The 26789-nt window shown below is 37.5% G+C and overlaps 1 protein-coding gene across 1 annotated transcript in view; it reads left to right on the plus strand.

Moving 5' to 3' along the window:
- The first annotated feature begins 1014 nt into the window (after window positions 1-1014).
- DNAH3 (dynein axonemal heavy chain 3) overlaps window positions 1015-26789 on the plus strand; it is a 53886-nt gene continuing 28111 nt past the window's right edge. Inside the window, exons 1-30 of the mRNA XM_051803978.1 lie at window positions 1015-1117; window positions 3090-3197; window positions 4736-4849; window positions 5862-6087; window positions 7155-7203; window positions 7693-7873; window positions 8404-8593; window positions 8983-9178; window positions 10085-10210; window positions 10890-11085; window positions 12313-12492; window positions 12848-12984; window positions 13139-13244; window positions 13805-13983; window positions 14694-14878; window positions 16210-16333; window positions 16887-17040; window positions 18794-18938; window positions 19220-19431; window positions 19647-19738; window positions 20159-20273; window positions 20827-20943; window positions 21126-21305; window positions 21953-22089; window positions 22769-22970; window positions 23818-23910; window positions 24211-24321; window positions 24949-25063; window positions 25450-25648; window positions 26663-26771. Of these exons, the coding sequence (XP_051659938.1) occupies window positions 4760-4849; window positions 5862-6087; window positions 7155-7203; window positions 7693-7873; window positions 8404-8593; window positions 8983-9178; window positions 10085-10210; window positions 10890-11085; window positions 12313-12492; window positions 12848-12984; window positions 13139-13244; window positions 13805-13983; window positions 14694-14878; window positions 16210-16333; window positions 16887-17040; window positions 18794-18938; window positions 19220-19431; window positions 19647-19738; window positions 20159-20273; window positions 20827-20943; window positions 21126-21305; window positions 21953-22089; window positions 22769-22970; window positions 23818-23910; window positions 24211-24321; window positions 24949-25063; window positions 25450-25648; window positions 26663-26771 (4146 nt within the window). The 5' untranslated portion in view covers window positions 1015-1117; window positions 3090-3197; window positions 4736-4759. The remainder of the gene's footprint in view (window positions 1118-3089; window positions 3198-4735; window positions 4850-5861; window positions 6088-7154; window positions 7204-7692; window positions 7874-8403; window positions 8594-8982; window positions 9179-10084; window positions 10211-10889; window positions 11086-12312; window positions 12493-12847; window positions 12985-13138; window positions 13245-13804; window positions 13984-14693; window positions 14879-16209; window positions 16334-16886; window positions 17041-18793; window positions 18939-19219; window positions 19432-19646; window positions 19739-20158; window positions 20274-20826; window positions 20944-21125; window positions 21306-21952; window positions 22090-22768; window positions 22971-23817; window positions 23911-24210; window positions 24322-24948; window positions 25064-25449; window positions 25649-26662; window positions 26772-26789) is intronic.

Consider the following 26789-nt stretch of genomic DNA (forward strand, 5'->3'; position numbering starts at 1 on the left):
TGGCTCCTTCTGCCCTCAGCCCGGCCCTACCTCAGCCGCTCGGGTCCGGGCACCCTCAGGAGTGTCCAAGGGCTTTGTGTTGTTTTAGGACGTGCAGCCCCGTGTTTTCTGGAATTGAGGGTGGGAAATGAGGGTATGTGCGGTATCCGTGCCGCTGTGCGGGCGTGCAGAGGCACGTTCGGCCCCGGGGCACAGGGTGTCCGGCACCGCGGCTCCGAGTGCCGGGAATCGCTCTGTGTGCGTTGGCAATCCAGGAATCGCTCAGTGTGTGTCTATAATCCCCCCGTCCCCAGCCTGGGGGGCCGCTGCCATCGCAGTGGGAGGCAGCCAAGGCATCTTGCGGCGAATTGTGGCTGTTCGCTCACGCCCTGAACAGGCAGCTGCGAAACTCATCACCTGGCACAACCACCTTCCCCCGTCCCGATTACTTGTTCCCACACGTTTCCACCCTGTCCCGAGGCCTCCACGGGTGTTTTGGTGGCCACGTAGCAAACCTGTCTGGGGAGGTGCACCACATGAGGAATAACTGCTTGAAAAACTCATCTGGGTTTTCAGCAAAAACAATGAATCCTACAGTGTCCCAGCATTTTAGATGGCACTGTTCACCTCAGCAGTGATGCTCGGTGAGGTGTGTTGCATGATGGTTTGGCCTGGCTGCTTTCCAGAACCACCAGGATGATGTTAACATGCAAGCGTGAGGCTTCAGGGAATTCTCAGCTTTTGCGACATGTAATTTACATGCTGTAAATTACAATAAGTAAAACATTTGTGTTTCTCATGACTGCTTTAATAATTTTTGATTGCTGCCACCTAAGAGAGTATTGCGAAACTGAATGGTAATGGTTTCATGATTATGTTTTTAAAGGCAACAAAATAAATAGCATGTTTAATTTGGAGCGTGCTGGTCTTACAATGCAAAGAGAGATTTTATGAAGTCTGGGAGTTTTAACCTATCAGACTGTAAGAGCTCTGTGTGTTTGAGATACTGATTTCAATGATTTCTGCAGGTACAAGGATTTGTGTAGACAGTGGAAGTAAGACTTGTATATTAACACAAATTTGGACCATGGGCTCTAAAAGCCCAGCACAAGATACCTGCAAGAAGAGGATGGTGAGGGTAAGTTTCTTTTGCTTGCACTCTTAAAGTGTTTATCTCACATATTATTAAATTGCATCATGTATTGATATTCCTAGTACACTAGTGTATATAATAATAAATTTGAATTTGTTGATTTTGTATACTTTTTTTTAAACAGAGCATAGGGACAAAGTGACTGGCAGAATTATAGTGTGACATAATCCAGTGATAATGGCACTATAAAGTTTAATGGCTCCACTGCATTGAAAGTATATTGAAGATTTTAAATTTCTGGCTCTTTTTAAACATGTCATAGCTGTGGTTTGGAATATAGTCTCGTGCATCTTAGTAAATTATTTTCCTGCTATTCATAATTATGTTTTCTGCTGAAAATTCATATATAATCTCTTTCTATATAAAATAACTAGTTTTAATGTTTCTCAAGTAGCACAAGTCATTTATTTAACTTCAAAGGGCATGAATATATGAGCAGCTGAGTTGATGTGCACAGAGGAACAGTAGTTAGTCTAACTGCTGCTTAGTTGAGCTTGTCTTCATGCCAGTGTCAGCTCCAATTAGCAGGAAAATACTCGTGTTGCAAACCAGCACTGAAATATTTGGAGAGTTAGGCACGCAGTGGGCAAGCAATTACCAGCATGAGCAGTGCTGGTTCTGTACCCCACACTGTTTAAAGAGGAGCCTCGTTTTTGGTAGGAACTTTCACGTCTGGCCAGGCAGGAACAATATTCCATTTATAGTTGGTATTACATCAAAATATAAGGAAAACTGTTAATAGTTGACTCAGGGATATCAGCCATTCTCACAGCTTACAGAAAATTGGAGCAAACAAATAGCATCCAAATATGGTGGGAAAGAGTTTAAAATGGAAATCTTGCTTTGTTGTCAGAATATGGACAAGGCCTCTTTTGAGGGTCGGTGTAAAGAGACTGTGCTAGATTTCATGTTGGGTGGTAATAATTCCCATTTGTGGAGAAATCTGATGGAGGACTCTTTCAGGACATGGTGATGACTGTGAGTGGGAGGCAAATGCATACAAGTGGACTTAGAGGAATGGGGAGGACCCCACCTGCTGCCCTCAGATCTCCAGGGAATTTGATTCTGAATGGTGGAAAAGTGGTGGAGATGTTTGGGTTCAAGATTTTGAATCTTTAATATTTTTTTTTTCCTAATTCCTTCTAAGAAAATTTGGGTTTATATGGCCTTTACTGCTTCAGGAGCTTCCTTGCTCTGTGCAGTATTTTCATGCAGAAGTCAGAATATCTCAAGTGTTTTAAGACTACATTTTTAGTAGCTTTCAGAGGTAAAAGGAGCCTGTACAGTTCCTCATTGGTTCCACAGCTGAATCTCCCTGACCACAGCTTGGCACAACACTGTGCTGAAAGGGGCTGTTTTCTCTCTGCTGGGGAAGGAGAGGGAGGAGGGAATTCCTGTCTCCAAGCACGGGCTATGCTGTAACTGGGGCAACAGAGCTGAGGAGTGAGAGGCAGAGTGTCAGCTGGGACAGGCAGAGGGACTGGTAACAAGGACACCTTGCAGGTAGTACCTGCTCTTACCCTGCTCCCTCATGCATCCTGTGGATGTGTAAGGCACGCTGGGCATTGCTCTCATTCTCTTTTCCCATTCCTTTTGAGTTGTGCTTATTTCTCGTGGCAATTAATGTGTGGCTTTGTCTGCTGTAAACCATAGTTGGGGGCCCAGAGTCCCTGGGGTATTAAAAGAGTGGGAAGGAAGTTGGTTTTGGAGAAGGTGGAAAGAGCTGGGCAGGAAAAAATCTAGCTTGAAAGACATCTGGTGAGAGTTAGAAAGATTAAGGTGAAAAGTGAGCTTGAGAAGAACGGAGAGAAAAAGCATGAAGGTTTGGAGGGAGGGAAGGTTTACTGTTGTAAACAAGACAGGGAAGAGCTGAGATTATTCCTCTTCCTGGCAGTTGGGATAGAAGCTGATTGAAACCTTGTGTACTGCCTGAAATGAGTCTCTCCTTCTTTTACAGAGCATGTAACAACAAGGGTGTTTATAGTGAGGGGAAGGACGGAAAAAGTGTTAGCAAACAAAAGACCAAAACAAAATAAAGCCAACACAGAACCTGAGGCTCCTGAGGGTAAGTTCTTTCTGCAGTTACTGTGAAAGATCAGTAACTTTTTCAGAACTGCAGATGAAATTGGCCATTACGTGTGGTTAGTGGTTTGACATTGGAAGAACTCTAATTAGAAGACACTTGCTGAATATTCTTTAGATCTAATCCTTTATAATGTACTTATTAAGGATTTCTTTGCTCAAATATTTAGCTGTTTGAAGGGTTAGTTGGCATCTAAGTCAAAAGTTGCTTTAGAATGAGTAATGGCTTTTTACATAAGTCTCGTACCTTTACGAATGAATGACTCTCCTAATAAACTTCATAGTTTATTCATGTTTAAGGCACCCTAGGGCCCAATCCTTTAGTCATTAATCAAGAGCAATTCATGCTCTCTTTAATGAGTTACATCTGGCAGTGGTAATGTCTTCATTTCTTTGTGTGTGTGTGTGTGTGTGTCTGTGCAGGCGTACTGGGGAAAACCAAGGAGGTAAATCAAATCAGTCCTTTCTCAAATTTTATTTCTAAATGGGCTCTAATTTGATATTGAGGAGGTCACAATTTTGTCTGCTGGAAAACTAGGTTCCAGCAGCCTAGTTTTTCAGTGAAATATCAGAAAGCTATAACCATGTGCTAAAAATGTGTTACAATTATGTAAAAATAATTATGTTATTCAAACATAATTTTATTGGGTAATGATTTCCTCTTTCATGGTGATTTAACTCACTTGTGATCAGTTACCACATAGTTCTCACCTTCTCCTTCTGGTAGTGTCACTGTGTAGTCAGGAATTTGTTCCTCATGAATCTCCTAAACAAATAGGATTTAGGAAATTCAGAGCAGACTGTGGGTGAGGCTTTGGCCTATACTGAGGAAAGCTGCCATTCAAAAGAATCTTAAAGCACTATGAGACTAAATAATTCTGAGAAAATATCCTGAGAGGACTTTATATGGAGTCTTGGAAAGCCATCTCAAAGTATTGGCACCTTGAGAAGGTGGAACATAATCCTAAAACATATCAGTTCTGACATTTGCAGTAAAACACTTTTCTGAGTCCTTGTGAGCAATCTGTTCTTCCAGCAACATCCTAGCAATAGTTTGTTCTGGCACTGGGTCATTATAGACATGAAAATTATCTAGTGTGTTTGTCTTTTTTTTTTTTTTTTCCTGCCCAGTAATGTGTTTCACACAGCTTCACTGTCAATTTGGCAGTCTGGTAGGCTTTAATATTTTAATATCCACAGTTTATACCATTACAAACTCCATGTGAAGTTTTTAGTATAACTTAAAATATTTAAATAACTTTAAATTGTATACAGTGTTATAAAGATAAGGCGTGGGTTTTTTTTAGTCTGAGATCTGTTGTTGGTTAGAATTTTTATCAAACTGCTGCAAAGAGCATGTTCTGCTGAGGAACCCACTCCACAGAGTGTCTGTTGCCTTAAAATTGGAAAAGTTGCAATATGTAATTTTCAATAAAAACTGAAAGCAGCTGTTTTTACTTCATTAATCTTTTTTGAAACATTTCATAAATATCTTTGAAGTTGTTTTTTATTTCTGTCTAGTCACGAAACAATTCTCTGTACAGCATGAGTCACTCAGAGCAGTTCCCGGACTTCCCGCCCCTGCCTGCCTCTGCCTCTGCTTCTGCTTCAGCTGCACCTGCAGACTTGCAGGAGGTATGTGCTCTCTCCCCTTGTGTCAGGGTTTACATTACATTCCATGTGTAGCAAATTCCCATTTTTTTGCCATGTGGTTTAGTGGGCATGGTGGTACTCAGGCAAAGGTTGGACCTTGGAGATCTTTTCCAGCCTTAATGATTCTGTGGTTCCAAGTACATTCATGATTCTATCTTATGTACTTTTTCTCTCTGAGGATATCCTGAAATATACTTCTTGATCTCATGTCTCTTGTACCTGTGAGCTGTCTCCTTAGAGTTTAGACATTAGGACAAGCCAATCAATAGATCATAGAATCATAGAATCAACTGGGTTGGAAAAGATCTCTGAGATCATCAAGTCCAACCCTTGATCCAACACCGCTGTGGTTACTAGACCATGGCACTGATGCCACATCCAGTCTCATCTTAGAAACCTCCTGGGATGGTGAATCCACCACCTCCCTGGGCAGCCCATTCCAATGTCTGGTTACTCTCTCTGTAAAAAATTTCTTCCTAGTATCCAACCTGAGAAAACATGGAAAACAGAGACAGAAGAAATCCTGTACTGATGTGAGAGAGAAAGATGAAAGATGAATTTGTTAACTTCTACTATTGTTCAACTATTATGAGGGTTGTGTTAAAATTAGACAGGTCATTAACAAAGCTTGAGGAACTGGAATTTTCTAATTTTAAGCAAGTGTAAGGAGAAGAAGAAAAGCAGCAAGATGGCGATGTGGGGGAGTAGAAAGTACCAGATAATGTACTAATGTCTTCTTTTATTTATAAAAAAGACCTTGATTATGCAAAAAAAAAAAAAAAGTAGGAGTACTGCTACTGAAGTGTTGTGTAAAATTATCCTTATGTGTGTGTGGAACACGGTGATCAGAAGGTAGATCAGTGGTCAAACGTCCTTGTCAGACCTTTGTATTTGCTTTTTATACTAATTGGTGTTTAATCCTGTTCTAGCTCTAAGAAGGCTTTTTCAGTTACTGTGCTGTGTAAAACTTTTGCTCTTTTCCCCCCAATTTCAGCTTCTCCTTCAGAAGAGTGCCTATCCCCCTTTGATGCAACAGTCATCACTGACTTTGGCAGCTCCATTCAAGGAACAGAGTCACTACCGGAGCCCAAGTGACTCCATAGCTAATAACTACACTCTTACTGCACGGGATTTAAAAATGAAAGATGTATCCAAAGTCAAGTCCTCTTCAATGACAGAGTTATCACAAGCTTCAGGAGGGGAGAGGACACCCTCACCACGTATCCATATTTCAATGTGTTCATAAGTTTAGCCTTGCTTCTTATACATTTTTATCTCTAATTCTTTATCTGTTAAACTATCAGTGCTGGAAAATCACTTCTCCCTTATAAGCTTATAAGCTTATCACTTCAGAGTCAGTGTAGACAAATTTCCCAATGCATGCATAACTAATAAATGAAAGGCCAGTTTCTGATTAACTAGTTAGGTTCATCCCTCCAGATATTCATATGTAATTGCTTGGAGGGAATTGTTTGCAAAGCAGTAAATGAACAAACTACAAGTTAGCTTTTATTATTGCTAGAAGTAGATGTTAGTACCAACAGGAAAATAGAAACAAATTCTGTGTGCATCCCTGATATGCTCATATTCATGAGTCTTGCCTACCAAACAAGATGGGGGACAGGCATTAAAATTATACCTGAGAATCAAATCCAAGAAATATTGCTTAACAAACTGTTTTCTTCTGAACCATGTAATTTAGTATTTGTTAGCAAACTGTGCATGCACATGTTAATTCTACATTAGGAAATATTTTATGCTCTTGTTTCAACACAACATGTGATATAAAGCAAATAAGATTAAGTTGCAATACTTTTGCTGCTTAAGTTTACCAACAGTTTAGAAGAGCCAAGGTGTTTAGGCTTTAAGTATATTGCCAGCTCAAGATATCAGATAAACTCCATTAATTAGTTTGAAATTTTTTTCTTGTGCAGTTTATTTGATAGAGCTATGCATCTTGTAGAAGTGCTTTTATATTCAAACCAGAAAGTCTCAGTGCAGAAAATAACATTTTTGCAGGGAGATAAGTAAGCTCTGAAGTCTTAAGCATGAGCTGAATGCTTTCCTGAAGCTAGTTTATAGTCCCTGAATCAGCAAGATTATTTAACACGTGATTTTAATGTCTTGCTAAAGACTGACTCAAGCCTAAATACTTCTTTGTGACATTGTAGTTCTCTTTTATTTCATTATCTGATTAGTTATCTTAGCTCTGTTTTTCACCAGTCTGAAATAATATCTTATTTGAAAAATATATATGCATGTGATTTTCCTTAACTGGTATTTAAAGCTCCAAGAAAAAAGCTCAAACGTTCACAAAGACGATGGAGTTCTGATAGGTAACGTACTGTAATGTCATAAAGATACAGATTATTACAACCAGGCTAGTTTGAGTTGTGATTTAATATTTCTTTTTACTTGGATGCTCTGTTAAGCATCCAAGCATGAAATGTTAAGTGTCTACAAAAAAAATGTGTGCATCAAGACTGACTTTTGTGTTGTAATATTTTGATAAGATGACCACGTGAAAATCTTGAGCAACCTAAATAACTAGTAGGGCTAGTAGGTTTGGCTCTGATTGAATGGCTTATAAAATATTGCCTGAGGATGCTAGGCAGTTGTAAGGTTTACATGGTTGTATTCTTTATGTTAAAGTAGTATGCTTTATTAGACAATTTTAATGAGTTTTTTTATTGAGTAATTGAAATACTTCCATAGGTTATATTTGTCCTCAGCATAGGGCAGGTGGTTTATTTAAGGCTTGTGGTTTGTCCTTATCCATTACTATTTCTTTATTCACTAAGCTTGTTTGTTTTTTTTTTCCAAAGTACTTTGTTAAGCATTTTGAATCCTATTTCACTGAGTACACCTGCTCATGTGCCAGACCTGCATGTCCTAAATTACACAGACAACCAGCCACTGACCCCAGAAGAACAATTTGCTGTTATGGATTTACATGAGAAGGAGACAAGTAAGCGAGAAAAGCCACCTTCAAGCAATGATATAGAGGTATTTATAGAATTTCTTTTTAGGACAAAAGTAGCAGCAGTAATCATCCTCAGTATATCTGTAAACTGTTTACTAAAATTAGTTGAGAAAAGAAGGCAGTACATGAGGTTTAGAAGATGTAAGTATTCAATATAGCAGACTGCTGTTAAATATTGTTAACTCCTTTCTCATTTGTTTCTAGCTACTCTGATTTTTGTTGTAAATTGTGTAATTCACAAGTTGAAGTACTTCCCAAATTCTTAACCCCTCATGTTGTTTGCTAGTAGTTTTTCTTTAGTAATTTAATATGTTGTAGTCAGTTCTAGCAGTATATATACTTACAGCAAAACAGATGACTGTGTTGTAAAGATGTCAGGCATCAGCAGTGCTTTAAAAAGAGCCAAGAGTTAGATAGCCAAAATCCATTTCATTCAACCACCTTTCAATTACAGAAGAGGTTCAAGTGATAGAAAAGCTAAAAATACTTTGTAGTAATTTGTTGTCTGTCAGAAAATTCATACAATAAGCATAATATTTTAAACATTTTTTAGCGATACTGTTACTACATATATAATGGAGTGCAGGAAGACATGGTGGCACCTCAGGATGAGGAAGTGATGAATGAAATTTTAAGCCATGTTCCAACTCACATTCTTACTAACCCAGGCCTGGAGAAATTACTTGCAAGGTTGAAAGAAGAGATTAAGGCAGACTATTATATCGGCCTCATGAAATCCATTGGTAAGACTCAAAATCTCTGAACAGTTCCCAGTGTGTAGACATTTATTGCACTTTCAAGGCAAGTCTTCATTCTAATCTTAGCCTCTGTGGAGAATTCCTTTGAGGTCAGCAGAACTACAACAGGTATCTGCAAGAAAATAATCTGTAATCGTTCTACATAACATTCCAGTTTCTCTCATTTTCTTTTCCTGAAATAATTTTATAGACAAATTTTTAGTTTGATTTTTATGCTGTATTTTATCCTAAAAACCTACAATTAAGGATATGACTATGTTAGTTTTAAATGTGCAGAATTCTGCGGCTTCCTGCACTGTTAAGAGGTAGGGTTGTTGAATGTAGGTTTTGAACCATACATGCAGTCTCACCATGATATAAATGATTTGTTGTAGTTGATTATGTCCTGATGGATCCAGCTGAGAGAGAGAGACTGTCTATTCAAAGTACCCCACGCCCTTTTCCCCGGAGGGTTGTCTGTGGACCAGTCCCATGGCACAGCTCTTATGGAGAAGCAAAAACTTGGAATGAAAGGAATCTATTCGTAGTGAATTCATTGATGCTCACTTTGCAAGACCTCTGGCTTTCTGAGTAAGATGCCTTGTTCACGGGATCTTAATGAAATTCAGGATGTGTTTATTTAATGGCTTGATTAGAGAGTGCATCTGCTGTGACTTCTCTATGTATGCTTAGGAGATCCTGGGGGAGCCACTACAAAGTGGCAAAATATGTCTGTTTTCTAAGTAATTCTTTTTTCTGAGCCTCTAAGAATTTCAGTGTAAAATGATTGTTTCCTGCAGTCTCTGAGTGCAAGCATGAACACATTTTACATGTCCACAGTGAAGAATGGGTATATTTGTGCTGTGAAAAGATCATCCCCTTGGTTATAAAATGTAATCCCTAAATTAAGATTCAACACTCAAGTAAATGGTGATTTGGAATTCTCATCCTTATTGCTGAACTTAACAAAATTAACTCATAAAATTGAGTATCTTTCAAATGTCTGTACTTGGACTTTGCTCTGGGGACATTAGAAAATTAAGATCTGTTATCTTATGAAGTTAAATGGTAGTGTAATCCTAAGAGCTGGATTAGCATTTAAGAAACATTTTCAGGAATTTAAAGTCTTGCATGTTACAGACTGTGATATGTGTCCTACAGAGTAGTCAGGATAGGCACTCATTGATATGGAATAGAAACAGTAGGTGTGTTCTTTATTCATTCTGTGTGTTCTTTAATGTCTGGATACACTAATAAAACTAGGAAAAGGACAAGATTTAGTTTTAAATACAGCAAGTCCAAATTAAATTTATTAAGTGTTTCATGTTTGTTGATAACAAAAACCCCATGAGAAATGCACTTGTCAGACAGCTTAGCAATGGAGTGATACCTATCAATGAAATTGTATTTTTAGTATTTATAAGTACATATGAGACCTTCCTGACTATTCATGGGTGTTTTTTTTTTTTAAATCTACTGTTTGTTTTCCTTCCACAGGTACAGCCATCTAAGGTTTGTTCGCACTGCAGAGATGCTTTGTGGACACCTGCCACTGCTGCCTGATGAATTTGAGGAGATCGTTCGAAGACACTGTTTGGAAGCTCGAGACATCCTTCAGAACAAGTCAGTGCCAACTGTAGGAGCAGTAAATAGAGTGTTTTAGGGTCTGATTTACATGAAGGCCCCCTTTTAAAACACAGACTGAGATGACACTAGTCCCAGCCACAAGGCTGTTAAAACAAAGGGGTGAATAGCAGAGGGGAATAAACATCTGGATGATGACAGACCCATTGGAACTGCAAGAATGTTTGTACAAGAGCAAATGGTAATAAAGTATGAGTAAATGTAGACTGAAAATCAGAAGGTTTCTAACTATGAGAGGGGTGGAGTCTAAATTTGTAAAAATAGTGACAGAAAACCTTTTTTTAGCTATGGAAATCGATGAATTAAAGAAAGATTATATGAGGCACATGAGAGAAGGTGCCTGTATTCTGCCACCTGAGATCTCTTCCAAACTCATTTCCCATTCAATGCTAATAAATGAATATTGTCAGTATTATTTTGTTTATTGCTAATAATTTAAACTAATCGTATGGCCTATTATAACAAGAATCCTTAGCTTTAAAACTCAGGTTTCCTCTAAGTCCTGGTAGGTACAGTTTTGTTTCATATCTAGTTAACAATTCTCTTCTAGCCCTTTGCATCTTACTCATTCTTTGGGTAATTTCTGAGCTTAGATTTCATTGCAAGGAGCAAAGTAAGACTAACAAGCTTCTAAAAGCTTTGTATTTTTTCGTTGCAGGTGGATCCCAACCTGTGCATCTGTTTTCATTGATCAGAAAAATAAATGGCTTCATTTTGCTCCTGAAAGGGACTCTGATTCCTCTGAGCGAGTTGAAAGCTATTTTGGTTCAGTGGCAGCTCTGATGTCGTTACAGTTACGTGAGATGGTTGTTAACTCCTTAGAAGATCTTCTTGAATTTTTTATGATCCACAAGGTATATGCTGTGAAGTGTATCTATAGTTTTTTGTCTTACATGGAGGTGATTCACGTAGCCATAAAATCTAATGCTCTTTGAAGGCTAAAATGTCCCACGTGGCTCTTGCCTCCATAAAAATTGGCTGTGTCCTTTAGTTGTGCATACTCAGTGGATTGTTAGCATGGTCAAGAGCTGCTCACTCGAATAATCACAGGCCTGGGGTTACAACCAGCAGCTTATAGGAGTTTTCAACTCTGTCTTGAGAGAGCGTGCATTTATTTTATTTTATTTTTAGTTTAATTTTTCTTGGTCTTAGCAGACAAAACACTTTTACACATGATTCTCTGAAAGCTCATGAATAATCCACTTTGAAGTCAAAAGTGTGCAGAGTCAAGTGTGTAATCCTTTGCAGAGGTGATTTTTGTATGTGCTGTTCCTGTCTATACCCAATGAGTGCCATATATTATTTCAAGTAATGTACAAAGTTATAATAATAAGCATTGCACCATGAGAGTTTTTACCACTGTTTTGAGTACCATAAAGTTGCCTCTTAGTAGAAATGAATTTTTTAAATATAGCATCACCCAGGAGCTACCATAAGACAAAATGAATGAATGTGGCAGATTAAATACTGCATTGCAGCCAGAAGATCACACTTAATATAATACTGTCAGACCTTGCACTAAACCTTTCCACTAAGCCTTGCATCTGGGTGATGATTGGGTTTTTAAAATATTTTTTAATTTTTGTCTTGTGACTTGTTTTGGGTGGGCTTTGTTTTGTTTTGTTTTTGTCTGTTTGTTTGTTTGTTTTTTAAATCATTATAATATCTACATTATGAGTCTGGTCATGGATTAGGACTCCACTATTGTAAAGATAGTTTGGGGATAGGGCAGTTCTTACCAACCTAAGGCAATTAAAAAACCCACAGGATTCTAGATTTTATGTCTGATTTTTGTTTTCCAGAGTTTTAGTTTAGTGATTAGTGCTTTACTTCTGTTATTTAATGGAAAATCAAGGCATTTAGGCTTAAATCCAGTTTCTTAATTCCAGCTTTTATAGATTCCTTTAGGAGTCAGCACCTTAAGATCTTATTTAGAACATCAGGTTTTGAATAAAAATCAGGAAAGATGATCTCATTGCTGCTGTGTAGTTAAGATACTTGGTGGAGTTTAAATATTTTTTAAATTATTATTCTTAGGGCTCATTTCATTGTTAAGTAAAATTTTCATTCTTTTCCCTAAGGATGGAAATGATTTTACAGAACCATATCGAGGAATACAGTTCTTTATACCTCAGATACTGAGAGTGGGACTGTGTGTGAAGGAACCTGATATTGTCTTTGAGCCATCCTTGAGAGGATGTTGGGATTTAATCAGTCATGCCTTCAAGGAGATCCTGCACAGTGCTGAGGAACTTCCAAAGGTACTGGATAAGTTATGGCTCCATACAAAATACAATATTAATAAAAATTGTCTATAATGTAAGGTTGAAGCAAAAAACTGACAAATAGAAGATAAAGATGAGGGTTGTTCACACAAACTGTGTGAACTTCTGTGATTATAGAAGATATTTTTCAGATTCACTGGTTTGATTTTCATATAGTTTTCACAAGCAAACTATGTGTGTAACAGGGTGTTAATTATGGATCAGAGCCTTTTGACATTGCAGTGTTTTTACCAAATAATAAATATTTTGAAGTGGTGGGTGAATGGGTAATAGAATACCTTATTTCCACTATTCTATGTTTTATTACAGTATTTACAATGATTCCCTTTAGGTAGAAAGACTTCTGTTTCCAAAATTACAAAGAGATAATCTCACTCTCAGTACAGTCAAACCAGAGGAATCATTGTTTTCAGACTATATCAACAAACTTGAAAAGATCTTTAAGAGCAACATACTCGGTCCACAGAAGTAAGTTTTGGCTGATAACTCCATTGACCTTCCAAACCCTCAGTTTTGTAACACTGTCCATTTGACAAAAATAGTTTGAGTGTGTTTGTTTCTTTTTATAGAGAAGCTTCATATTGGAATCTTATGGTCATTTTTGTGATCTTCTGTGTTTAAGGTATTTAAATGTGTACAGGAAATACAGCAATCTTTTGAACAATGAGGCACTGCAAGATGTCACAGATTTCTGGAAAAAAGGTCCTTCTTTAGAAGCTTTAACTGAGGTAATGTGTTACCGACAACTGCAACATGTTCATAAGCAGCTCACACATCACACTTGACTTCCTAATATATGGCCTAAAGAATGAACTACTTGTTTCACCCTTGGGATTACACAATTTACATAGCCTCTTACTGTAGGGCTGCAGTGCAAATGGAGGAGGAGGTTTCTTTATGACCATCTTCTGTGAGTTTTGTTGTTTTTCCTTAGCAGAAGTCCAGTGGAAGGCTGCCCAGAGTATTTGGTCAATCTGCAGCTTACTTGTCTTTTGAATGTCTTGTCCTCAGTCAGCCCTGTCAGCTCTTCTCTCTGCATTCCTGAGTTAGCATATGGCTAAATACTTCTTTAGGCATCTTGTGGTCTTCCCTAATATGGCATATTACACTGCAAAGCTTTCAGCCCTGGAGTCTGTGGGTAGGAGCAAAGCTCTGGAAAGATAAAAATTAGTTTTCCTTCTTCTGTTTGGAATATACTATCCATTTGTTGGATGGAAACTCTTAGTTTAGCATTTTTCATCCATAGACTTTTAGGGAAAATAACAGATGTATTATTTTCTGTTTGTAGAAGATTGACAGCTTAACAAAACTGAAAAGAGAGATTGCTTCTATGCATGTCACTATTCCTCTGGCCTTGTTCTGTCTGGATGCTCTACACCTGCATGAGGAACTCTGCAATCGGACTCAGAATCTGAAAGACAAATTGATTGAATTTCAAGTGATAGAAAACAGAGAGTTAAATCAAAGGTACCTGTTGTTTGCGTGGATGGTTCTTGCTCTCTGCCTGGACTGGTGCTCTCTGTCTGTGGATGGGATAACTTTATTCATTTGCTAGGTTTCTTAGTGCTGACCAGACACGTGCAAAGATACCAAAGTGAGTATTTAAAATTAACAGGAACAGAAATAGTTGAAAATAAATGTCTAACTTAGGATGTATGAAAGGTAACTTCCTGGCTCAGCTGGTGAGGGAGCCAGCCAGGGGTGATGCTGGACCTGCTGTTTGCAAACAGAGAAGGACATTGTGGGCGATGGGGTGGTTGGAGGCCGTCTTGGGCACAGCGATCCAGGTTTTGGGTCTTGGAGAACTAAGGAATGGGGTCAGCAGAACTGCTGCCTTGGACTTCTGGAGGGCAGACTTTGGCCTGTTCAGGACACTGGTTGATAGAGTCCCACAGGAGTCAGTCCTGAAGGGCAGAGGAGTCCAGGAAGGAGGGACATGATTTAAGAAGAAAATCTTACAGATACAGGAGCAGCCCATCCTCGTGTGCCAGAAGATGAACCAATGGGGAAGGCCAGCCTGGCTGAACAGGGAGCTTTGGCTAGAACTCATAGGAAAAGAGAGTTTAATTTATGAAGAAATTTAATATTTTTGTTTCAAAGACAAAATGAATTTACAAGATCTTACATCTCTTTTCACTTACAATCCCAGTGATCTGTCCATTTTCTTTTTGTTGTAGAATTTGTGATGATTTTAACTTCATTGCAAAGAAAATGAGTGAGGTGCCTCAGAACACTGAACAGCTGGTGGAATATGATGCATTCTTAAAGAAATCCAGTGAAGTTACTGTTGTTAAACTGAAAAAGGACCTCGACAAAGCAACACGCAGACTGCAAGTGCTCATGGACTATGCTGATCTTTCTCGTATGTCTCAACTACAGAATATAAAATTTCCATATGAAAATTTTATGTGTAGATAATGGGCTCTGCATGCCCAAATGTTACATCTTGTAGAATGCTAATGGAAAGTCCCAAAAGAGACAGAAAGGAAATAAAAAGAATTCAATAGAGGCCAAAATGTACCAGTACTGCAAGGAAGGAATGGTAGAGAAACGGCACCCAGCACAGACAGGGCTTTTCAATGTGTTTTAGAGAGTGTTTTGGGTCTTATCAAATTAATGTCATGTAATCTGGCCAAATGATGTCACACTTCTATGTTATTAAGTAGAAATTCTTCAGAGAAAAGTCATCTAAGAAACCTTGTGCCTGAAGGCTCTACTGACAGCATGTGGGAAGTGTGAGAACTTGCATCTCTGTGGTTGAGGATTACCTCAGAGCAGGCCTTTTGTTGGCTTGCTGTGATGGTTTGCTACTCTTGGGTAATAAATATACTTTAAGACAGAAGAAACATCTGTAGAAGTTGCTTTTAGTTTGCACTGTTATTCAGATGAAAAATGTGCCATTCACAGATGCTGTCTGTTACTTGCTGAACATAAAAAGGAAGAGCAGTTCTATGAATGCATACCAATTTTAGTGGCAGGATGATACCTTGTCCTTAAGCAGAAAACACTCTTGGATCAGACAGTGATAGAAATAACTAGGATATGCCATGTTCATTGATTTTATGATAAAAATTAGGATGCCTGTGGAAGCCAGGACATTTTTCTGTTACATTTTGGACTGGAGTGTTTGTAATTACAGTATTTCACCATTACATATTCTTTGTAGCTGGGATTATAAGCATGTGTCCTGCATTAGTTATAATGAGCTAAGTGCACTGAACAAACAGACAAATAGGAAGATGGAGATGTCTGGTCATCGTAGTTGTTATGCTCTAGGTTTTGTGAATAATTCAACATTTACAGAGTGTGGACTAGAAATGTTGTAAACCTTTATCCATCTAATGTAGGTATAATATATATATAGTTAGGAGTGGTCTGTGTCTGTGTGTAGTGGAATGGGATTGATATTCTGGAATAGCTGCTCTTACTAATTGTCTCTGCCTAGCTAAGGTCTTATTTAGAGAATTTCACATTCTTAACTTGATTTTACAGTTTTGCTATTAATCTAACTGGTTTTAGGGAACAGTTTTCTTTGCAGTGAAGATAGTCTAGCCACCAGTTTCTTAGCTTATTCCTAAACATAGTTTTAGCTATTTTGCTTATTAGTAGGCATTCTGTTATATAATAGCCATTCTCCTGGATCATTGGTTAAAAGGCATTTTCTTAAAGATGTTTATGCGTTTTTTATTTTAGGTGATGACATAAATCTGAATAGTGCAGTTTTCCATTGGCCTGATCAGATTCAGAAAATATTTGACGACAGTAAACAGCTGTCAACTAAAAGGAGGGATCATGTAGAGATGCTGTTGATTGAAAGGTATGGTGCTGAGTAATTTTTTTTTCACTGGGTATTTTTAGACAAGAAAAATCTCATTATCAGTAGAAAGGAGATAATGTTAAAGAGGGAAAACTTAGAAGGGGGCTGAGAAAGTAAGGAAGAAACCTAGTTTACAGTGTGATGGAGATTTCAGAAAAATACTATTGGTGAGAGTAGATTAGAATATTCCTATGCTTAAAGAGATCTGAAAGGAAGAATGGAGGATTGATCCAGAACATTCATAATTTTATGTTGTCATATTGATTAGTACAGCATTACACATAGTTTTGTTACATTCTTTTCACTCTTCCTTTATTTTCTCCAGGTAGTAAGGCAGCAAAGGTAAGTAAAGTAAATCATCTGTTAGGTTTGAAAATGAGCCTAGAATTCTAATCTTGTGAACTGCATAGTATTGATGCAAGTGATCAATGGGTTTTCACTGGCATCCGTGTTTACGCAGATTTCATTTGACAGTGCCTGTTAAAATCAATAAAATAATCGAAACCTGAAAAGGAATGAAACCATCGTATTACCTGAACTGTCTTTGCCTCAGGTGTTCTCAGTTTGAGAAAACTCTTCAAGGTTATAATAAAGAACTAGACAGCTACAAAAAGCGGGATGTCATGACCGTAGAAGACATGAAGAACAGCGCTCGGCATTTTGAGGAGTTGAATAAGAATCTAGAAAATGCACTAATAGAATTTGAGGTTAGTACTTATTAGTCGAGTATGGAATGGGTTGCAATGTGCTGGATGAGCAAAATCTTGGTTCCTGCCTCTGATTTTTTGTTTTCCAAGGTTCTGGCCAGGATGTCTTTAGAATTTCCAAATTCACAAAGGATTGGCAAATATCTTCTTGTCTCTGTGTACTGAGTAGTCCCCACTACTGGGTTGAAGAGCATATTTTGAGGGAAAAAAATTTAAGGGAGTTTTTTAAATTGAAATACTGAACTTCAGTGTTTCCAGGCAGTCAGTAGTAACAAGATGCTATCCACAGAAAACAGAATTCTGGCAGAGTTGGCAGAGGCAGAATATTAAGGAGGTGGCATTTTCCCTGAACCATGGTTTGTGCACTGGAACTGTGTTTTCAGTCCCTCTGCTTGTTCTCTAATTAAACCCACATGTTTTTCAGCTGTTTGTATAATTGCCATTTAATGCTGATAGGCATTAAATATATATCATATCACATAAAGGGAATTTCTAGAAGGAAACTGAAGACCAAGATTCCTAACTTCTACTCAGGGCTCTCCATCCAGTGTACTGTGTCATTCTAGGTTAAACAGTTTGTCTTAGCTGTGACTTCACTGGGAAATGAGGAGAGTTGTCTTTGAGAGATCTCACAGGCATTGTGAGGCTTAATTAATCTTCTAAATCACAGTGAGACAATGGGATTTCTGCATATGTGGAAGCTTAAGGGTCAAGATTTTAATTAAGTCCCACTCAAAAGAGAAAATGGAACCAATTAAATGAGCTTGGAATTTAGATAAAATGCTAGTCCCACATATCAATACTATTAATCTGATTTAAAGGCATCTAGTATATTTAATTAGTTAACAGCACTGATATCCTGTTATAGGTAGATCAAAACAAGTAATTAAGTGTAAGTTTCTTAATACATGATCACAGTGAGAGGTGTATCCACACAATTCAAATGACATGACAATTAGCTTAGTGAATACATGAATTTAAATATTATCTTGGAATGTGGATCTTTATATTTTTCTGCCTACATCTCACATTGAATTACTACAAGTTTTATGGAGGATCTGTTGGCATTATAACAGCACAGACTTGGGACTCAATCTGAATTCAGTGTCTGCATTTCAGGCAGCATTTCTCTGTGCTTCACCTCCCACCTGTAAAATGAAGGAGGCAATACTCTTTTTTTATTTTTAGATCTAATTCTTTGCACATTGGTTTATACTATAAAATCTTTTGGACAAAAACAATATCTTACCATGAATAAGCACAGAAATTAATATGTGTTTTGGTTGGAACTCCCAGATGTTTCGGTAAAAGAAAAAAAATAACAATCTCAAGTTAAACAAAATTCCTGTAAACCTCTTTGACTGAAGAGCTTACATCCAGATTTCAAAGTGGATTGGAAACTTTTGAGCTTTGGTTTCACTGAATGCCAAGCTACATTATCTTATTCTAAAATGGGTATAGATTTTTTTAATTATTTGGGCAGTAAAAGATACCAACAAATGCCAGGTTAAGAGTTGGACTTGATGATCTTAGAATTGTTTTGGCTGGAAAAGATGTCTGTGATTCCATAAAATAACTAGGGGAATTTTCAAGAACAGTTACCTTATGTCCCTAAAATCCACAGGCCTATATCTAGAGATCTGTCTGGCTTTAAGACGTGTAAAATAATTGTATTCAATATTACCTGTTTAAAAGTTTAAACCCCAGTAGGGATTTTTGATGGAAATAATACACTTTTTTTTCCCCTGTAAAGGATATTACTAGAGAAGAAGATTTGCTTGGGCGAGAGAAGAGTCAGTTTCCTCTATTGCAAAGTATAATTGCCAGGAAAGAACCCTTTGAGCAACTTTGGGTAACAGCATATCATTTCCATACCAAATCTGAGGAGTGGATGAATGGTGAGGCTTTGGTGTTCATTTGATGAAACATGTTATTTTCAGTGAGTTAAGTAGAAGCTGGAAGGGTTGATTAGTTGTGAGAAGATAATTTTGAAGAAATAAATGCTCTTAAGCAGTGTGAAACAGAGTTACTGACTTGGATTTTGTATGAAGATAATTTTTTGTAACACAATTGATTTCCAGTTAAAGGAGAATGACTATAAATAGCTGTAATTAAACCACCCTAGAAATCCCCTTGTGCTGATGTGCCTGATGTGCTTTTTTTATACTGTTGTGTTCAGGAACTCTACAGCAGTTTAGTGCTGATGAAATTACTGAAGAAATTGGAAATATGTGGAGGATTATGTACAAGCTCTGTAAGAGCTTCCCAGACCTGCCTGGGCCCAGACGTTTGGCAGAATCTATGAAATATAAACTTGATAAATTTAAACAGCATATTCCTATCCTGGTAATTGCCTGCAATCGTGGAATGAAGCAGAGACACTGGGAGCAGGTACTTCAAACTCTTCCAAAATCTTTTATCCTGTCACAGAATTAATCCAGTTTCGAAATTTATAATTCTACAGACAGGAGCTTCTTTGAATTAATAACTTATGGTTATTAGGGGGGCTGCACTAATACTTCTTTAGCATTTATGGATTGCTGTTTGAGAAGTCTTTTATGAAAATGCATGTTGTTAATAGGTTTTATTTCTTACTTTATTTTCAGATTAGCGAAATTGTAGGGTGTGAGATCAAACCTGATGAAAAGACTACTCTTAGAAACATACTGGACTTTGGACTCTCAAAATATGTTGAACAGTAAGAAACTTACTCTAGTCTCATTTTTAAGACGTTGTGTTTCATAGGTCAGATACCAAATATTAGTTCTTTTGGGGTTTTGTGTACTGTTAGAATGTGCTCTAAAATCAGCTGTATTTTATCAAGCTATGAACTGTCAGTTGTTCTTGTAGCACAGAGGCATTAAAATCCAGAGTTGTATTCCTAAACCACTTAATTTGCACATTTAGAATTTTCAGTCTGTACTTGTCTTGCAGTTAATATTGATATCTCTAACTTGGTGAGCCTGAAAGTTCAAAAATATTTCTTGAAGTAAAATTCTATATTATTAACAAATTATTATTAAGGGTATTCTGATATGCAGCTCTACCTACAACTGCTTTTTTTTGCTCTTCATCTATGTTACAAAAACTTTCAGAGCTATGTTTCATTTCAATTTAGACTGGAACCTGTTGGAGCAGCTGCAAGTAAGGAGTATTCCTTAGAGAAATCAATAGAGAAGATGCAATCCGAGTGGGTCAATGTGCATTTAGTTTTGGTGCAATACAGAGATACTGTAAGTAAACACCAAACATAGCTGAAAAGAGCTACTTTGATTCTGAATACCAACTGAGAAATATTAGAGGGAAGTTACCACTGATTCATTGTGGCATGATGGAAAGTTGTATCATACCCCAGAGCTGGGCAAATGTCTCCATTACTGTAAATATCCTTTTATTTGGGCCTTAGTATCTGGACAGCATATGATCTCACATACTCATCCTAACAAATCTGTAAGCTCGAGAACTTCTCCAGTGTTGTATGGAAACCTGGTTAGCAGTGAAGTTTTAACTTGGCCAGAACATACAAGAATCCCAGTGCAAAAGATGGAGTGAGAAGGCACTGGCTTCCTATTCACAAAACAATCTGTCTCTGGACCTTTGAAACAGAGATGTACAGAGGAGATACCATTTGATACCTTCCCACATTTGCAGGCTTTCTCAATTCCTTGCTGCTTCAACCATCATAGAGATGGAAAACTCAAACAGGAAGCTGAATGAGTGGGAGGTTGAAGAGTGGTGAAATAAAGTGACTGCCTTTTGCCTTAACAAAATGTGATGTATTTACAGGACATCAACATCCTGGCGTCAGTGGATGAAATCCAGCTTTTGCTGGATGATCACATCGTTAAGACTCAGACAATATGTGGCTCTCCCTTCATCAAACCAATCGAAGCTCAATGCTTGGTAAGGAAAAGCCAGTTTGATTGAGCTTACATGTCTCACAATATGCTTTCCCTAAGTGCTTTAAGCTATTTTGACATGGTAAGACATAATACAGTTTTTAACTGTTCCTAAGAACACATATTCATATTTCTTGATTTACTCTTGAGGTAATTTTGCTTAACTATTAAATGTTTTCATTGTAGGCTTGGAAAGATAAGCTGTGTTTAATGCAAGATATTCTAGATAGCTGGCTAAAATGTCAGGCAACATGGTTGTATTTGGAACCAATTTTTAGCTCAGAAGACATTGTAGCTCAAATGCCTGAAGAGGGCAGAAAGTTTCGGATTGTGGATTCATACTGGAAAAACATTATGGCAGAAGTGGTAAGTGCTTACATTTCATAAACTGTGTATTTTTATTAAGTAAGTGCAATTTGGCATCCTGTTCAATTCCCTGTAAATAAGAAGTTTGGTAAGAGGCAGATACTTAATGTTGGTGTGAGCTGAAACGTTTGTCAAAATTGCTGGGAGAGTGGGGTTGTGTGATAAAGGTGTTGAAATAACCAGCATAATTAAATAGAAGTTGAGACCTGTCCAACAGCTCAGACTGTGAACGATGAAGCCTGTTCTGAAATAGGACCCTCTGAAGAGGAGTGTTACCAGGAAGAAAAAATGCAACCTAAATAGAAAGAGCAGAGAATAATTGTCATCTACCGTGGCTGTGTTTGACAGAACTTATTTGTGAATGGAAAACAATGTAGCAAGCTCAAGACACAGGAAGAAGTGCCAAAGATTTTAATTCCTGATATTTCTTTCATTACTGTCTGTAAAGTTCAAGTTGGTAAAACTGACAGTCTGAAAACTGAAACTATCAAATAATGAATGCATATTTAGTGACATAAAAGCACACTACAGAGAAGAATATTTAGCTTTTTAGCCTCCTGCAATGTATGTGGTTGACGATAATAATTTTATTGTACAAACTTATTACAACTCTTAGCAGTTTCTGTTGTGTGTTTATTTTTACAAAGGTGAAAGACACAAAGGTTCTTGTAGCAACTGAACAACCCAAGATGTTAGACAGACTTCAGGAAGCAAATACTCTCTTAGAAGACATTCAGAAGGGGCTGAATACTTACTTGGAGTCGAAAAGATTATTTTTCCCGAGGTAAATTAATTAAACAGGCCTAAGTTAGAAACAAGAAGCCATAAGCTCTTGCAAACCATTTCTACTGAACTGAAAAGTCTCATTTTACAAACACCTGTGGAACAAAAGTCACATGCAGCAAAAAATGAAAACCTATCCTTATCTCCAGACATAACTCATTTTCCTCAGCTCCAGTTATGAAATGCCAGGGAGGGGCTGGGATGGGGAGGCAAAATCTGTCTAGCACAGTGTAAACTTGTGATTAGAAAGGCATTATTTCTTACAGGGTATTTTTGAAGGAACTTGCTGCCTTCCCATGGCTGATATGCAATTATGGCTCTGCCCTGCCCTCTTAAGTTAGGGGTGTGTGGTGCATAGAAGTGGTATATGATCATGAGGAGCAGGACTCAGTGTTTTTGCAGGGTGCTTATTGACCTCATAGAGTTATCTGGTCTTTCTCATGTGAGTTTGAGAACCCTTATTTCTTCCTTTGCATAAAAGAGGGGTCACATTGAAATTCTGTAAAAACAGATGTGATGAGTTTTATAATGTTAAAAATTGCTTATGGAAAGCAATTTAATATAACCATTTCCTCTCTGAATACAGTGTCTTAAGCAACAATAAAACCAATTCCATCTATCTTGCACATATAGATTATTAATGACAATTTTCATGATTGGAAATTGTATTTTTCTGGCAGATTCTTTTTCCTGTCTAACGATGAGCTGCTTGAAATACTGTCTGAAACAAAGGATCCCCTTCGAGTGCAACCACATTTAAAGAAATGTTTTGAAGGAATTGCTAAACTGGAGTTCACAGAAGATCTGGAGATCGTAGGCATGATTAGTTCAGAGAAAGAAGTTGTTCCTTTCATAGATAAAATCTATCCAGTGAAAGCAAATGTAATTTTTTTGAATTTTACTATATGAAATTAAATTAATACTTTCTGTAAAGTGCACATTTTTGAGGGAATTAGGTTTAAACTATTTAGAGTCACATCATGAAAGGTGTTTAGGAAGTGAGAGTGCAGACTGGTGTTCTAGAATAAAAAGGATTTCCTACAAGAAGGAGTAAGACATAGCAATTTTCCAGTAAATTGCTCTAGGCAATTCTCTGCAGCTTTATGCACCTACTGCTTTTAAGATGTAGATAGAGATATACACACAGACATACACATATATAAAAACTCAAGCTCTCTATGTATATATGTAACATTTCATAGCATGGCTGAAATAGAAATGAGAGAAATGATGAATGGTTGACAGTGGAGAAACAGGGCATTAGTTCAAAAGGGATCTGAGTAGAAAAAGTAGCATTATACATTTTGAAAAGTATCTCAGCTCTTTGTATCTTCTGCTGTTCTCAACATGGAGGTGAACTGCTGAATTGCTGTATGGTAACCAGAAAGAGCTGAAAGGTGGGACAAAACATGCCCTGGGTTAAAATGCCCAAGGTTAGCTGACCATGCAATCTGTGATGTGTGGTTTTTTGTTTTGCTTATTTGAAACATATCCAGCTACTTCTTTAGCTGGATTGTCTTTAGAGTTAGGTTAATATACCTGCCTTCAGACATTGTAAACTGCAATATTGCCTGTCAGAATTTGGTAATTTCAACCTTTATTCCTTTTATAAATGACACCCAGATCAGAAGGAAGCATATTTAAGCCTAATGCATTTCAAATAATTTGTCCTTTAAGAGGAATATAATCAGGAAATGTGTACTGACTCTTTAATATTTTTATCTTAAAGGGCATGGTAGAAAAATGGCTTTTTCAAGTAGAGGAAATGATGTTGGCCAGTGTAAGACAAGTTCTTCATGATGGCATAAAAGGATATAGTGAGGTAACTATTTCTGAACTATAGTATAAATTAGATTTCACAAGCAAATGTACAAGAATATGTTGCTGAAATTCTTAACCTGGGAAACACATTTGAAGCTAAGTGGAATCCTACTCTTCTTGTTCAGTAGTACCAGTCTGAAGTTCTAACTCTAAATTTCTTGAAGAAAAAGTATTAAGGCCTTCTGTGCTAATTCTCATTTATTTACAGCATGAGGCAAAAGACATTTGGGGAAAGTAATTGTTATCACTGCCATAATCTAATATGTTCATATGACTTCTGGAATGAATCTTTTTGTTTAAGGTTCCTCGTAAAACATGGGTACTTCAGTGGCCTGGGCAGGCAGTTATTTGTGTTTCATCCATTTACTGGACAGAAGAAGTCTCTGAGGCCATAAGCAAAGGAATTTTACCAGTAAGATTTTCTTCTAACTTTCTATTTCTAAGTACTGAACTCTGATTAATTAGTAAAAAGCTCCTTTGAGCAAAGAAGATCCTCAGTCAACATATTGCAATTTATTCATGCAGTGTGCTTTATTTTCTATTTCCTTTTTTATTGTGTCTTGGCAAGGGTTTGTTCCCACTTACTCTGGTGTGTATCAGGAGAAATCCTACGGCAGCAAATTGTATTACTTTATTTACAAGTGATACAGGTGTAAATGAAAGTACCAAACAAAAAGTTTGGTGACCTCTGGACATGTAGTCCAACCCCTGTTTGAAGTAGGGCCAACCAAACCAAGTTGCTAATGGACTTGTAAGGGGGAGAATCTGTTCTTCTCCCATCGCAGAATTTTGTTATTTCCATTAGGAAGAAAGATAAGACTTCTGCTTATACTATTTTTAGGCCATAAAGATTTTTGAAGCGTTCACAGTGAAATAAAAGGCTGGTATGCAAAGGAGAATTTTAGATGTTTGTGTAGAGCCCAGACTTCCATTATTATGTTTCATTGGAACAGGCTGTCTCCAATGACTGCATCCAGGGGAGCATAGGAACTGCTACCTACAGCATGACATTAATACCTGGGTTCTGTTTCTGTGGCAGGATTTCCTGGAGAAGAGCAATCTACAAATTAGGGAGATTGTTGAGTTAGTGAGAGGGAAGCTGTCCAGTGGAGCCCGGCTGACACTTGGAGCTCTTATTGTCATCGATGTGCACGGTAACATGCAGTTGCTGGTACTTCTGTTCCATCTGGTGCAGTGCTCCTATTGGTACTTGGGTGAACTATTTGAGAGAGGCAGCTAAAATGCTTTTTCTAACTTGAAATAACCTTTACAGAATTATTGCTCAGTGTCTCTGAGCAAATGGGGATTGCCCACTACTGCACAAAGATCTCCCATCTACTTAGGCACTGGAATCTAGATCAAGTTAAGCTGATCCTCTATGCAAAACAATTGCAAATTCCTTTCTAACATGAAAGTCAGCCTACTACTCTAGATGTTCATAAGTATGAGTAAATATTACTTTTACTTATATGTTGTTTTAAGTAAACTAACACAGTAGAAGTATTTACATTTTTCAGATAATCTATTTCTTACTCTGCAGCTCGTGATGTCGTTGCAAAATTGGTTGAAGACAAAGTCAAAGATCTGAATGACTTCCAGTGGATTTCTCAGCTGAGATACTACTGGGAAGGGAACGATGTAGTAGTGCGAATGATTACAACAGAAATGAAATATGGTTACGAGTATCTGGGCAATTCCCAGCGTCTGGTTATAACCCCACTGACAGACCGATGTTATAGGTAAAGCCACACTGTCTGTGAATAATGTTTTCATTTGTTGGATTGATCTGTATTTACTTTCATTTGTTATAGTTAATAATAGCAGGAACCTCAGCAGCTAAGATTTTCCTGTAGATTTTGGAGGCAAATCTTGTATATCTTCTTTGCCCAAATATGGTAAAATATTTACTGTGTGTAGGTTTCTACACCCAGCAGTGTAATTGTTTCTGTTGTATCCAGGAAGGTGCTTCTGAAAAGAGGTGGCAGCTCATGGTACTGGAATTATAAGCAATTCCACAGTAGCACTGGTCAATTAATTTATCTGAATTAGGACACACAGGTTGGGTGTGCCTGCCTGTAAGATAAATGAGGCAATTACAGAGCCCTTCACAGATGTTTGAATGCAGTTAGCTTCCTGTTCCTCCACTGGCTTGCAAGAGGTTGAAATGAAAACACTTCATTCTCAAGGTTGAAATATTCAAGGGCATTTGGTATTTCACTGCTGGTGAGCCCTAGAGACACAGGTCAAAGCCTTTGAATGAGTCTTTTGTAAAATAATCAGATCACTGCAGCGTTAACAGGGATCTCATTTTAGAAGTTCTCTTGGAGAGCAATACCATTTCTAGGTTTTTGAAACAACCTTTATGCTTTCTCACCCATTTCTAAAGATTGACTTAATTTATAAAGTCAACCTGAAGTTCTTGCCAGTTCAAATACCACTTGAGGAAAATGTGTGTTTTTGCAGACTCTGGCATTTTGCTCATGGCACTGTGCATTTTCTTGTGTAATTGAGGATATACAAGGTGGATGTTATAAAAGCTTTGACATTCCTTTTAGGCCAAGTGGGTAAATGTAAGCATCCACAATGGGGAATCACTTAGGAGAACAATACTGGTTTTTCAGGATAAGCTGCAAAGTCACTAGAGAAACAAGTAAATTCTTTTCAAGGGAACCTGTGTAGGAAAATACTTATCAATCTGTTCAGAAACAATCTAAAGCTTACTATTTCTAATGCCTATGTTCTTGATAATGTAGGACATTAATGGGTGCCTTGAAATTAAATCTTGGTGGTGCTCCAGAAGGGCCTGCTGGAACTGGCAAAACAGAAACAACAAAAGATCTAGCAAAAGCACTAGCTAAGCAGGTACTTAAACCCCCTTTT

Source organism: Manacus candei, unplaced genomic scaffold, assembly GCF_025592945.1.
Source record: "Manacus candei isolate 608988 ecotype Guabito, Panama unplaced genomic scaffold, ASM2559294v1 h1tg000002l, whole genome shotgun sequence".
Lineage (NCBI taxonomy): Eukaryota > Metazoa > Chordata > Aves > Passeriformes > Pipridae > Manacus > Manacus candei.